Raw genomic sequence first — 14315 nt, 5'->3', positions numbered from 1 at the left:
GTGCAGGGCATGATGTCCAGAGTTGACAAGGGAAGGAGGGTCCATCTTTAAAAGATGGGTGCTGGATTTTGAGTCAGCAAACTAATGGAACCCAGAAGAGCCATCCCCAAATCTTCCTCAGCTAGAGCAGGAGTTGTCCTGTTTGGACATTCATATTTATAGACAAAGCAGAAGACAGAAAGCAGCATAGCTTGGATGGTCAGCTGCTTCTTAGGAAAGGTTCATTCACTGAAAAGATTTCTGCACAACTCTGGGAATTAATTCATTAACGTAATGCAGAATTGAGGAAAGGGGAAGGGAATGCTTTTCATCTTTTTACAGCTAGCAAAGTGGCTTATTTCACTTTCCTTTTGCACCCTAATGCCTCAAGAAACTTCAGGGAACAGTGTTGGGTATGGATTTTGAACGGGCAACCAACAGACAATCTAATGTACTTGACAGTGCCTTTTACTGAATTTAGAGGACATTTCAAGAATAGGCAGTATTCCTGCAACATAAATTGACCCAACATGATTTGAAACAATTAACCCTCTGATATCAAGAGTCAGGATTTCCTGACCTACAACTCTAATGTATTTTTCATTAGTTCTAACAGCTGGTGAGCACAGCCCTCTGGCCTTAAGAGGTTTATTTCTTTTTTTGGAAGAGAAACTCATCTTTAACAGGAAGAGCGTAACACAAATAAAACATGGCCACAGTGAAAGCATAACAGTAGGGCTGTAGTTCATCTGGTTCAGCCTTTGTGTGCTTCTGTGCAGCTGCTTTCTGCGGGTCTCATACGCTGCTGCTTCATGGAAAAATATAGTTCTGCTTCATGACTCTTGCAGTGTCTGCTCATCTCATAAATTCAAGTGTGTATTAGTTGCAGTCCTAAATGTACCTTCTTGTAACTAAGTGATTTGTTTGGAAGAGATCACAAATGTGTCTGCAGGAGGAAATGGAGACCACCTCCATGTATTTAAGTCACTTGTATGTTGCTTTTTAGGGTATAGTTGTGAGTTATATTCATTCTGCATTTGTAATTAGTGGGTGGCATCGTTGGTGAAGGCTTAACTTAAAGTGATGTGTCTGTTAAATTAGCCTGTGCTGCCCCATGATGATTCACTGTATTATTGTGGTTAAGTTTAAAGATAGCAAAAGAGGAATTGCTAAAATGTGGTCTGCCAAACTGTTCTGCTACAAGAGCAACATAACAAAAACCCTGAATGGTTTCTTTTTCATTTAATGGGTTACTACATATATGTAAGAAAACATATATGTTAAACTTTATTGTGTATTTTATTGAATTTTTTATAATACACAGAGTCTTTAACTTTCCGTTTTTACTGACTAGATGCACACTTAGCATATTGTGTTGTTGCATGTTTGTATGAATCTTTGTTATTTTCATAATGTTTCTGAGTATTGTGATCTGATACTGCAGGTATGGTCTGTAAATCTGAAACAACAATGTATGAAGAGCCAAAGCGGAAAGGAAATGGAGGCATGTTCTGCCCCCAGTATCTGTGTTTCTGTCAGCCTCTTAATATGTACACAGGCATGCACTCCTCTGCTTAATTATTCTGTGCTGAATCTCTTGTCTTTACTTGTTCTTTGCTGTTTGCAGCTGTTTATACTAAATAGATGGATATATAAATGGGATTTTGTGTGAACACACTCACTTTTCTTAGAGGCTCTTCTGCTGAGCACTGACCAAACCTGGAAATTACCTTGAATTTTAATTTGGATGGTTTTTGTAGAGCTTAATTGTTTGAACGTTTTGTAAGCGTGATCATAACGGGGTATTTTATAATATCAGAAAAGATAGTTTTAATAAAGCTGTCTAGAGCTAGAAAGAGGAACTCTTCCTTTGATGCTCCTTTGGTAGATGAAAACATTTTTGTTCAATAGGAGACCAGCATCTTTTTTTGCTCATTTGAGACCAGTTCTGGCAACATACTGATATTCATTCAAATATAAATGCCATATTCACTTTGAAATGCAAATTGTTTAAAGAAAAATAGCATATGGTAGAGGTAAGTACCTTTTCAAATCAGCTCCCACACTTTAGGGATGTGAGTACAGCTAAAATTATTCTTTGGAAAGAATCTGGAGCCTTTGACACATTGAAGCTTGAACTAATCAAGGCTTCCCAGTAAGCATATACACATATCCATATCAAGGAAACAGTGCTGAGAATACATGGATTAGCATAGTAATTTAACTGCCCCCTGCTAATCAACTTAAGCAACCAGCTGATGCATATATGATGTATTTGAAGAGGCACTCTTTCACAACTCCAGAATGGGCCAGGTAACTGACCATGGATTTCACGTTAATGTCGAGATATGTATCTATCAGTCTACGTGTAGGTAGATAATATGTGCGTGTGTATGTGTACAGATGGGGGAGACAACAGATGGAGAATGCATCAAGGCGTTGCTTGTAAAGGCTTCATGTGCCTAACCCAGTGTACAAGGTTTACTTATCAATGAGTATTGCTGGCCTCCTCTTTTTAACTGTCTCTCGCTTGTCTGCTAAAAGACTGAGATGATTTCTGCTGTTGAAGCTTTATCCTTGAGCGAAAAGAAAGGACAGTTGCTTTGTGGAGGTGTGGATTGGGGTTTGCCTGTTATAGATGGGAAGAAAGCATAGGAATGTTTTGTAGAAGCTTTGTGCAACATGCAAAGCATGTGAGAACAGCAACTGACTTCCAGTAGTCCTTGTTTTGGTGTGACAGCATTAGTGCCTATTGAGGTGGTAGAGTACATGCCCTGGGCGTGCTGCAAATAGACTGAGAAGTAGAAAAATTAGCAATGGATTGGGAAATAATGATTTTTAAATAAGGTTGTAAGTAACAAATTTGTGTTAGGGCTGAACACGTTCAGGAGGGAGGCAGGAGAAGGCATGGTCTGTTTTCTGTAGTCCAGCCCTTCTGTTTATCTACCCATGGATTCTGGCTTGCATGATCTGATATATTATGAGAATCTTACAGCACATGAACAAACTGGAATTTAACCTTGAATAAATATTACCACAAGCGTTGCAGGTAGCATGGGTATCAGAATATGGCAGTAGAAGAGGCGGAGCTGAGTTGGGTTTCATCATTGATCAACAAAATATTACATGATGGGACTTTGTACCTATTTATTGCTGAAGTCTTTCAGAAATGTGAAGTGAAAGAAAAATTCTGATTTATTTTGCAGAGTAAGTCACTTCCTCAACAGGTTAATGTCATAACATGGGGTGTGGAGTTTCATAAGATGGCAGTAAGGTTGAAGTAAAGCTTTTGGTGCTGACATGATGATAGAAAAGTCCTGATACTATCTTTTTAAGGGTTTGGGTTTGTGTCATCATTAGAGAGTGATGGGATGCTTCTGTTCAGAGATTTGTGAACTAGGCAAAAGGTGTCAACTTACAAATATTGCTGCTCTCTGCAACTCAGCCACCCAGCACAGAGTAGTGGGGATGTGTCATCCTGGCAAAGATGTCCAGTAATTGTTTCGATTTACCCATCATACCTAGCAAAATGCTCCATCTCAGCTTTCACATACCAGATTTCTCCTTCATGATCTTTGTTACAGAGATGCTCTTGCAGGAATTCATCACATATAGCTTCCCATTTTACTAGGTGCGGTGTGAAAGACGGCTACAGGTTAGAATTGTGCTTTTGTGGCATTGCTCTTGAGTCTGACAGGGTAGCTGCTTGTGAAAAAGTAAGTTATTTCCAAAGCCATTTACCAGTAATAATCTAAAGATGCCCAAAAAGGTACTACGGCAAAAACAAAGACTTCTGACTGTCTTGTCTTTCCCTGTTTCCCAACAATCCTTTTGAAGTGGGTGACCCAGAACTGAGTACAGTGTTTCAGATGCCCATCATGGTGTGCCCAGCTTTTCATTTGGGTTGAGTACAGTGTTAACACACATTGTGGCATCTGTTGTTGACTCTTGAGTCCTTCACAGCAGTGTTGCTACTCAACCAACTGGTCCCTAGCTTCTGCTGTTACACCAGGTTGTTCTGCCCCAAGAGCACAGTTTAGGACTTCCACTGGTTGAACAATGTGGTGTTTATATTGGTCTAAATCTGAAGTTTCTAGAGTCCATTTGGTCTCAAGCTCTGTCATTCATGTCAGTCACTCCCCGTAATTGTGTGTCATCAAAATAATTTATGAATGTTCATAGTTTGTCTGGACTGGAAAACTGGAGGACAAGGTTATTTCAAAGTGAGCATCAGCGCCATCACAGAAGTTCACTTGGAAGGAGGTATTTCTTTTAAGAGACCCCAAAATATGTGTGCTATAAGACATTGTTTCCATTTTCTGTTGTGACTTTAAGATACTGAGCTATAATTTGATCCTCTGCTTTGTAGTTTCATTTCTGTGGGTCTGATCTCTTTGCTGAACATTTCTTTGGAAGATGTCTTTAGTAGGTGCTAAAATGCCAGCATTAGCAATTTCCTCCAGTTGATGGGGTCAAGCACACAATGTCTTGAAGAGGATCATTTGTTGGAGGCATAAATTTTTTCAACTGTTTGGCAAATGATGCTCTGATTATGGAATCCTTTTGGACAAAAGGGTTGCCCAGAGAAGGTGATTTGAGAGGAATTATGTGCCAGTAGCTAAAGCATTACCTTGGGAGGTCCCAACATAGTTCCAAAATTCACCTTAGACTTTGCATAAATTGAGCAAATTAGTTTTCTGTATGTGTTTCATGTCTACTAAGTAGAGATTGCCATGCAGAAATTCTTGAGACTGAGTAAGTACATTCAAGACTCAGGTGGACAGATACTGTAGTGATGTATCTGTGGTAAGGACTAAAGATGAGATTTAGTCTTGGGAAAGGGGAGGAGAGAAAGGGACAATTATGCCAACTCTAATAAACACAAAGTAGTTCACTAAGCTCCGCTGTCTTCCCAAAGGCTGCTCTGGGAAAAGACATAATGATAGAACTGGGAGTCAGGAGATCTGGGTTTTATTTTCAAGTCTGCCACAATCTTCCTTTGTGGCCCTGGGTCATTTAACCTCTGAAAAATGGGGGAAATGATAGCAGATAATTAACAACCTCACAGGAGCATTGAAAATTAATTCATTAATTTTTCTGAACTCATCAGTAGAAGGTGCAATGGAAATGCATTTTACAAAATTGTGTCTGTTTCTTTCCCTTTACATGTGTTTTTAAAGAATAGTCTTAAATCCATAGAAGACCTGTGGGGTACCTTTTGAGAGCCTGCCACAAGGAATGAAACTGGCATTGTACCATCTTTGTATCTTTATAGTATGCAAGTCATGTGCTAGGAATGGAGTAAAATGTGCTCAGAAACCAAAACTGTAGAGCAGACCTTGGTCCATATCAAGGTGTGTGTAAGAGCATCAGAAACCTGAGTTTGTGGAAAGGTTTTAATTGTTTCAACTCTAAAATTTATTCAACCAGATCACACTTCTCCTGTTTTATGGTGAGAAACCTTTCTCCATTGCTCCCCCTTGCACACACCTTCCAGCATTTTATTGTCCTAGACCTCAGTGATTGTGAAAATACAAAACTGTTTCTAGTGTTTACTGGGTAAAGGCTATTCTATGTATCTCACCTTTTGTGTCATAGACCTTCAGTTAGAGTTGTGATAGGTTTATTGCTGTGGGACAAGACACAGGAATTATATTTGCAGTCAGTGGAACAAGCCTCTAGTGTGTGCTTTGTGTCAAGATATTGGTTTAAGATTAAAAATCTAAATGAGTGCTTGGTCTTGCAATGGCTAGTAGTTATTTGGTTCCCATCACTGTGTTCTTGGCTTCACTTGGGGGACATACTTATGTGAAATATTATTTAGAGGTAGATTGTCTTACAGTCTTTGAGTTGTCTCATCTCGGTTACTTCCGTAGACAGTGGTTTTCAGGAAGAAATATATTTTCTGTTCACAGTCTGTCTTTCGTGCTGTATGCGTAAAAAGTGGAGAATCTACATGGAATGTGACTGGTAGCAGGGTTGTGGAAGACTGTTTTCCAGAAGACAAAATAACAGAATGAGGTGAAATCTTAAAAATTTTGGCTCTTTTGTCAAGTTCCTAGCTGGATTCAAGTGGGCTGCTGAAATCTGAGGTGCCCCAAGCTGGTCACAGGACCATTGTCTTCAGAGTTTCAGGGAGGGCTGCATTGGTTTTTGCGTTGGTTAAGTAATCTCTTTTTCTGCTCTGTTAAGATGCACCCATCCATCTTCATGCAAATCAATTTTGTCTTCTCTATTGACACAATTTATTTTCCATTTATGTCTAGGGAACGTGACTACTAGCACATCTGTGTCTCAGATGGCAAGTGGGATCAGTCTAGTCTCCTTCAACAGTCGTCCGGATGGTATGCATCAGCGCTCTTACTCGGTCTCCAGTGCAGATCAGTGGAGTGAGGCAACAGTCATTGCAAACTCTGGCATTAGCAGTGGTAAGAAACCTGGAGCTGGGGGGGGCTATCTGCTTTGGGGTGAAGGGGGAATTTGGCGGTTTGCTTTTCTCAAAAAGAAAAAAAAATACAACCTAATGTTCATCCAGATGCTCTGTTGGAAGCCAAACTTCTAGCTTCTGAGAGAAAACGAGACATGAGATAAAGGAGAAGAGATCAATACAATACTTTTTCAGCAGGAAGAGCTAATGTAATTATAATACTGCTTAAATTTAATTTCAGGTATCTAATGTAGGTTGTTCACTTGATACTCTTATTTCCTTACTCTGTATGGTAGGTATTAGCAGTAAATTATCTTCCAGATCTTTTCATCAGCATGTCCTCTCTTGGCTGTGCTCTTGCTTTAATGTATGCACACTACTGGCATAGTCGTGGTGTTTTCTCTGTGGAGTATTTAACAGTATTAAAAGGAGCAAACGCTATTCCAGATGGTGTTTTGCAATGATTAGATTGTAACAGTGACACAGGGATTGTTGTTTTTAAAGGGTATGCGTGGTATTTGGTAACAAAATGGTGCCTGGGGCCTCCACAGAGTGTTGGGCAAGGACAGAGATACAGTGCTGTTCACTTATAGCTGACCTGCTGCCCATGCAAGTCAGAGCATCCTTGGAGCAGCCATGGCGGGTGCACTGGGACTTGGGTGTTTCTGATGCGGTGTGTGCAGAGATGGGTAATACCAGTGAAGCACACGTGTCCAGGAGCATGAGATTTTAGAGGCAGTTGGAGAAGCCATGGGAAGTTCATCAAACAGAGAAGAAAAGGAGATGAGTGTGTGAGAGAAGAAAGAACTGAGAAGAAACTGAGAATATGGATAACAGCGGGAAAAAAATAGGACAGGAAAAGGGGGAGAAAAAGCTGTTTCTGATGGCTAGCCCTAAAATAGTGGGAATTAGAGGAGTATCAAAACTATTTCACATCCCATGTGTATATGTGTGTAGAATATATATATATATATATATATATATATGTATGTATCTGTATAAGGTTTGAATCTGAGTGCAGCCTCTGGGTTTTTAAGCAGCTTTGGACAGTGCCATCTTATGAGAACAGAGGGTTTAAAATCGTGGTCACCTCGGTTCTGAGTGGCATTAGCTCTCAAGCCCATAGTTGCTGAAGCACATGCTTTTCTGGAGCTCTAAACTTGTGGGCAGCATCTTCAGCTGCGTGGTATTTGCATCAAAATGGTACAGATTTTGACCAAGAATTTTCTAAAGCAAGTATCCTTTATTTCACCTTGGTGACAGATCCTGCTAAGCAGCATGATAAATTGCTTCAGCGCTGTTCTCTTCTGTGTCCACCCAACTCACCCACTTCTTTGGAAGTCTTCTAGGGCAATCAGAATTGTCCTACATGGATTTCTTTAGACTGAACCAGTTTCACAGTTAAGGCCATGTATTTCTCTCTCTTTTTCCCAAGCTGCTTTGTCATTTTAATCCACCCTAATTCTCCTTTCCTTTTAAGAGGTTATACCAAAGTTTTAGCTTTTTGCGCCCTTCTTTTATACTGTAGCTTTTCAAATAGAAGTTGGAGAATATTGTATATTTGCACTAGAAGGCAGGCAAGTGAAAGACAAGATATAGTCTCTTTACACCTTGACATACCTACAGACAGGTAAGCAGATGCCATCCCCGTGCTCCTTAGTGCCAGATTTGACAACTGAGGCTGCAGTAGAGGAAAATCTTGAAAATGCAGAATTCAGTGATTTCCTAAAAGTGGCACATAATTAATATGTTGAGAAGTAGGAATGTAACCTATATTCCTACCTTTTTCCCTTCCCCTTTACTTCATGATGCTGTTTCTGTTTTTGAGATATTTGCTGGACTTGTCTTTTGCTCCCGATGCTGCGCTTCAGCTAGTTTTAAATTCCTGTTGAAGGGAACCTTTTCTCCTACACGAGCTGTATACTCCCAAGTATGTGCAGTACCTTTTTCTGACTTGACATTCATATGTGATTACCTTTGGATTATAAGAGATGACAGCTAGAATTATCTGTGAAATATTTATTCAAAAAATGCAGATGACCAGTGGATATTTCTGAATAAGCCTGACTGGAATAATTTCTTGCAAAGGTTCCAATTTAAAAAAAAAAAAAAAAAAAAAAGATGTTTTTTTATAAGTATGGAGAAAAAATTGGACTAACTGAGTTTTAGGCAACTAAGTGTCAGCAGAAACAGAAGTATTGAGATAAAAACTGCTGCAAAACCTCAAGAATAATTCATTGCTATCAGTGTATCATCTTTCGGTAAGCTCATAGATGTGTCCTTTATGTTGGCAAGTTGACGCATGAAAAACCCTTTTTAATTTCAGGGTTTTTTCTCTATTAAAAGATTTTTGAATTTTAGTCATAAAAAGATAATACTGTGAAAGCAGCAGGTATGGCGAGAAGCTAAGCATCTTTTGGAATTCAAATGCCAATGTACTGGAGAATATGCCTGCTTATTGTCACATGGTTTTATTGTAGACAAAATAACATATTGGGATTCAATTTTTCTCTGCACCTTTTTTTCACATTAAATTAATACTTTGTGTGGCTCCGGAGAACTTTTCAAAGTCTTCCGAACCAGACCTTTGGTTTCCTGGGGGTTCTGTCTTTCAAGCAGCTGTGAACATCTCCTAATTAGATAAATTACTTTGTAGTGGGCAGAGCCACAAAACAGGAGGTGCTGGTTAAATTAAAGGGGGAAAATAGAAAAATCCATTCTCTGAAATGGAATGCCCCACTGCTTTATGACTATTACTGTTGTAAGGTTTTACATTTAAGTACCTGAGGTTTAAAATTAAATGTCTAATATAATTTGGCACTGGTAACATGAAGCCTGTGACTGCCCTCAGAGAAAATCTAGACAGCTTAGTTCAGTGTTTCAAATTGCTGTCTGCTTGATAGTGAGCGGATCATGCGGCTGGCTCACTATTTAGCTAAATACCACATGCTGTTCAGCATAATTCTAAATGCAGTAACATATTTGCCTTAAAAACTCTGAAATTTAAAAAGTCTGTTCCAGCAGCACATGAAAAATTAATTCTTTTTACATTTTTTTCTTACTCTTGTAAGTACTTGACAGAAGTAATTTTAGCAGTAAGAGAGAATAAAAACTGGGGGCAGTAAATCCCTGTCCGGGAACCTCTTGTGTAGATTCTTTATGGACCCAGAATTGATCTACATGTCAGATCCTGATGTAGTTTAAACTGTTTATCACCCTAATGGCGGTAGAGAGACCATGAACATCAACTTATAATCCTCCATGAAAGAAATTGGTGTTTGCAGTCAATGAAGGAGCAGCTTAGCTTTATTGATAGATTTAGAACAATTACTGCTGCTGCAACTATTGGCTGAGTGGTTTTCCTGGATCACATTGGAAGCCTGCGATTTTTTTTTTTCCTTGATAAATCTTTTCCTTGATGGATCATTTTTTTTTCACTCAGAATTATCTATAGTTTCTCACTGCTGGGGAATGAGAGGGTTGTCTGGTCTCAGGGGAGTCATTCGTAACCTGTTCGGGTGTTGAAGTTTGGTTCAAGAATGTGCATCTGTACGATTCCTCCTCTACAAATTCAGTTTTTATTTTATTTCATACATTCTTTTTCTTCTGCAAATTTTTGTAGCTAGGAAAAGCAGGATTGCTTTGAGGAATCAGGGAAAAACTGGCCAGGAGTACTGTTGTGAAAGGCATCTCAAATGCAATTTTTTTTCCAATGGAGAACAGATTAATATTAACTAGTGGTGTTGCTGCCACTAAGAGATGGCACTGTCTGTTCCATAGTCTTCACAATTTGCGCATCTCTAAAGAACTTGAGAAACAGATCCTTAGTAGCTTATTCATTCTCTTTTTAAATGTCAGCTTTTATAGTTTGGCTTCTAAGACTGTGTCCTGAGACTGTCGAAGGGAAGATTTTCTTCCTTAAAGTTACATTAAGCTGTTCTGAAACAGCACTGAAAACAGTAGTTTGCATGGGACAGGGATTTCTTTCCTCTGGACTTATAAATTGTCATTTGAATTCTAGCATGATATAAAATTCTGCAGTAAATCAAATATCTGTTTAAATATCATCTACTTAGGCTTTATCACTGTACAATTGCTTGTACGGGCCATTTGATCTCAGCTGTAATTTATGTAAGTTGTAATACCTGGTGTCTTTTGAGTTTCTAACAGTTTGGTGTTAGGGTTTATTAATGTAAAATTGAGTTCTCACTATGCCATGGGGTATGAGATGTCATTGGAGTGTTTATATTAATGCAGACCTTACAACTTGGCTTACTTTTTTGATCATAAGCACTTGGAATGATTAAATGATGGAGGCTTCTGCTATGTGTTGAAAAAGAAAATGGTTCAACTTGCTTCTGACAGTTGTAACACCTGGATTTCAAAAGTGAATCAGAAAATGTTATTTAGAGTTGTTGGAATTCAGTAGGCAAATTCCTGATTATAATAAATTATATAATTTCAAATAGATTTATAGAATTTCAGAATTATTTATGTTAAGTGTAGATGGTTTAGATTGGAAGAATTTTTTCCTCATTTTTTTAAAGGAGGAAATCATTACTGAAAAGCAAATATAAAGTCATTTTGTCCTGCTTTCTCGCTGCTCCAGAGCTATGCTGGGATTTCCTGCAGTTCCTAATATTTCATATTTTAAAATTCACCATGTATAAGACAGTATATGTGCAAATAGTTTACACTGTCTTTAAGAATAGGGAGGAAAAGGGAACATTCATGTACTTTTCATACCCTCTTATGATCAACAGACAAATTGCTTCTGGCAAATACTTCCAGAGGGAAACTGTCAGTTCAGCAGGCTAAACTCTGCTAAACTTTGGTTATAAAATACTACTTTTTTAGAAATTTCTGGAAAATGATCCCCTTTTGGGATGAGGTTGCATACTTTAAAAGTTCCAGTATTAAAATTTAGTTTACATCCTTGAGAAGCTTTTACCTGAAGTAGGCCAGTCAACCAGAAATACTAAAAAATTCTATGCAACAGTGTCCCATGTAGCTGGACTCCCACCAGGGGTAGTGTCTGTGCCTTTACTCAGTCATGAAAGGGAATCGGAAACTGCTGTTTTCTCAGAATTGCTGCAGCACCCTCCTTGTGGCTATTAAAGCCTTGCAAGAACTATCCTGCCGGACTTCAAATTTCAGATTGATTTTCATTTATGGACAGGTGCAGTTTTGCAACCGGTGGTTCCTAAAAATAATGTAAGGCACGCAGGGCAGAGTGGTTGCTGTGTTTGGGCTGACAATTAAGATCTTTACAACAATAAATTGGTCTCGAGCTTCATCCTTGGTTTCAAAGCAAATTATGAGTTGTTGCTCCTCTTTCTTGAGAAAGAGGACAAGTATATCTGTATCAGATTTTCACAGTTGATGAAATCAAATAACTTGCCCAAGCAATCTGCCAGCACCACCTCATTTAGACTATAATTTCAGCAGTTTTCACTTATGCAAATGGCATTGACTGTGAGCATTCTGTATCTCCTTCTGGAAGCCTCTCCATGAAGTATGTGAAGTAGAGGTCTTGACATTCTTGTGGAAACAAAACATTTGCAGCTATTATTCTCATAGTTATGTCATTCATCTCTTTTTCCATTGCAACCTCCATGGCAAAGAGGAGGACGCCAAAGGCTGTCTGATATTTAAATAAGACCCTATAAGTGGTGATATTTCATACTGGTTTCTAGAACTTTTTAAAGCAGGAGGAAGCCATATCATTTCAGTGCTCAAAGAGAAAGAGCAGGTCAGCAAGGCAGTCTGGTCACTGCCTGACAGCTTGAGCATTATCAGGAAGGCCCCACATTGCCTGTGCCCACCCTGAGCTTGAAGGCAGATGGAGAGAGAGGAAACGTGATGTTTCTGAGATGTGGGCAGATGTCCCATTCGTCTTTTCACTGAACTTCCTTCTCCAAAATGGTGTCAACACAAGGATAAGGTCTCTGAAAAGCGTTTCAGAGCACTAAACTAAATGATGCTTTCTGCCTGTGATTTTTCAGGAATGTGTTAGCATCGAGAAGTAGTAGGACCGAATGCTTACCCATGCTGTTTTGTAGACCATAAGAATCTCAATTGAATCAGAAACTTTAAGATTGCCTTTCTTGGGGAGGTTCCTACCAGGTTCACAAAATACAGGCACTTACCTTGTCTTCTCTGGGCATCTGTTTCTTGCCAAAATGATGGGAAAAAACTGTCCTGCCCGTACAAATGAAGGGCACTGTGAGGTGTTCCTGAAATTCTGCCCAACGTGCCATGCCAAAAAAAAGTAATCAAGGGGGCAAAACTTGTGCAGTCTGCTACCTCTGTGCAGTATGGGTTCAAACACTGCTGGCTTGCTTACCACTCTCAGTATGCCTTTTACCACCAGATCATCCAGGCTGTGGGTTGCAGCTCAGTGAACACCAAACTGTAGATGAGCCATTGCCATTTGGTCCCACTGGGCTTCGCGTCCAGCAGAGAACTCATTGCTTCATGATGATTTAAAAGAGTGAGAGATATAAAATCAGTTATTCAATGTCTGCATCCATGGTGGAGGAGAAAGATGGCACCAATAAACTGAGCTGTGTTGTGATGTTGGTTTAAGGGCTTCAGGTACGTGGGCGTTTTTGCACAACTTTGCTGAGTTTCATTTAAGTTCTTCTGTATTTACCCAGTGCTGCTGTTGAAATCCTGAGCTATATTATATGAATTTTTACAATTCTGCAGTTCAACAGAAACCCATCTGTTTTTCTTCTTTAAGATCCTCTTTTTTTCTGCTCTCCCCCTCCCCCTGATTAAAATATAAAGAATTATTGCATTCAGCAATTAAATCCTGTGCTTGGTTCCAAAATGGCTAGAAATGTGAGTTTTCATCTTCAGATAATTTGACATTGGCAACCTCATGCTCATCTTAATCTTGTTCACAGCCTGAAGTGCCAAATGTCTGTCAGTAAATTGTTTATGTGTCTAAATTAACTTTTTGAGTGGAACTATAAAGCTTTGGTTTTTCCCAACATTTACTCATGGATGCTTAAATGCATATTTTGCATTTAGTTTTGCTTAGAATTTAAACTGAAATAGAATTGCATATAGAATGTTCCTTGTAATAGGGGAAAAAAAGCCTTTTTTTTTTTTCTGGTTACTGATGTTGATTAATCTGACTTGATTGTCGAGCAATGTTTAATAAATCAGTTCTTTTTCTGCCTGTAGCTGGGTTTGGTTGTCACACCTTCTCTATTTGTCCCAACTCACAAGAAAAAAAGAAAAAAAGGAAAAAAAAAACCAAAACAAAAAACCAACCCACTTTATTTTTTATCATGGAACATAGACTTTAGTCTGACAGGATAGTGAGAACAGTGAATGTTCTCTTATCAAGGTCTTCAAGCTCATGCCTGTGAGATGTTCCCCATTCCTGACCTTTCAGGCACAGGGTTAGTGTGTTGCAGTACACTGCTCGTGGTATTTAACCACCGCTGAAAGTCAGTACTTCTTGAGTAAGGAAAGTGGATAGCCAGCACTGATATCACTAGAAACGGGGCACTTTTAACTTCAGGTTGTTTTAAAATATAGATAGATAGATAGATAGATAGATAGATAGATAGATCGATAGATCGATCGATCGATCTCCATGGCTGTCTCCTTATCTAACTTCAGCTGCAAGCTGGTTCTCTGTAGCTCAGATGCCTGACATTTGACAGATACAGTGCTTAGAAGTCTGTAAAATATATTCTGTTCTGCTTCTATATCAGTATCTGTCAAAATGGGGGGGGTTAATATTGAAGATGATTGCACCCCTGTACAAAGTGAATTCTGCATCAGAGAGGCCATCCTATAGTCTCATTTGTATAAAAAGGTCATTTAATCTTTAAAAAAAATTTTTTGTATGTTTGTAGTTTACATTTGCTTTAATCTTAAATGTTTGCAG

At 38.9% G+C, this 14315-nt stretch overlaps 1 protein-coding gene across 10 annotated transcripts in view; it reads left to right on the top strand.

Moving 5' to 3' along the window:
* AGAP1 (ArfGAP with GTPase domain, ankyrin repeat and PH domain 1) overlaps positions 1–14315 on the top strand; it is a 355685-nt gene that overhangs the window by 240239 nt on the left and 101131 nt on the right. For 8 of the 10 annotated variants that reach the window (XM_026852141.1, XM_026852139.1, XM_026852142.1 and 5 more), the window contains one exon: positions 6246–6407. The exons of the other annotated variants lie outside the window; for them this stretch is intronic. In XM_026852141.1, coding sequence (XP_026707942.1) covers positions 6246–6407 — 162 coding nt within the window. The remainder of the gene's footprint in view (positions 1–6245; positions 6408–14315) is intronic. 10 annotated transcript variants of the gene reach the window in all.

Source organism: Athene cunicularia (assembly GCF_003259725.1).
Source record: "Athene cunicularia isolate RWA chromosome 7 unlocalized genomic scaffold, athCun1 chr7_part1, whole genome shotgun sequence".
In the NCBI taxonomy this organism is placed as follows: Eukaryota; Metazoa; Chordata; class Aves; order Strigiformes; family Strigidae; genus Athene; species Athene cunicularia.
Note: the sequence above shows the minus strand (reverse complement) of the source record. Positions and strands in the feature narration are given on the sequence as shown.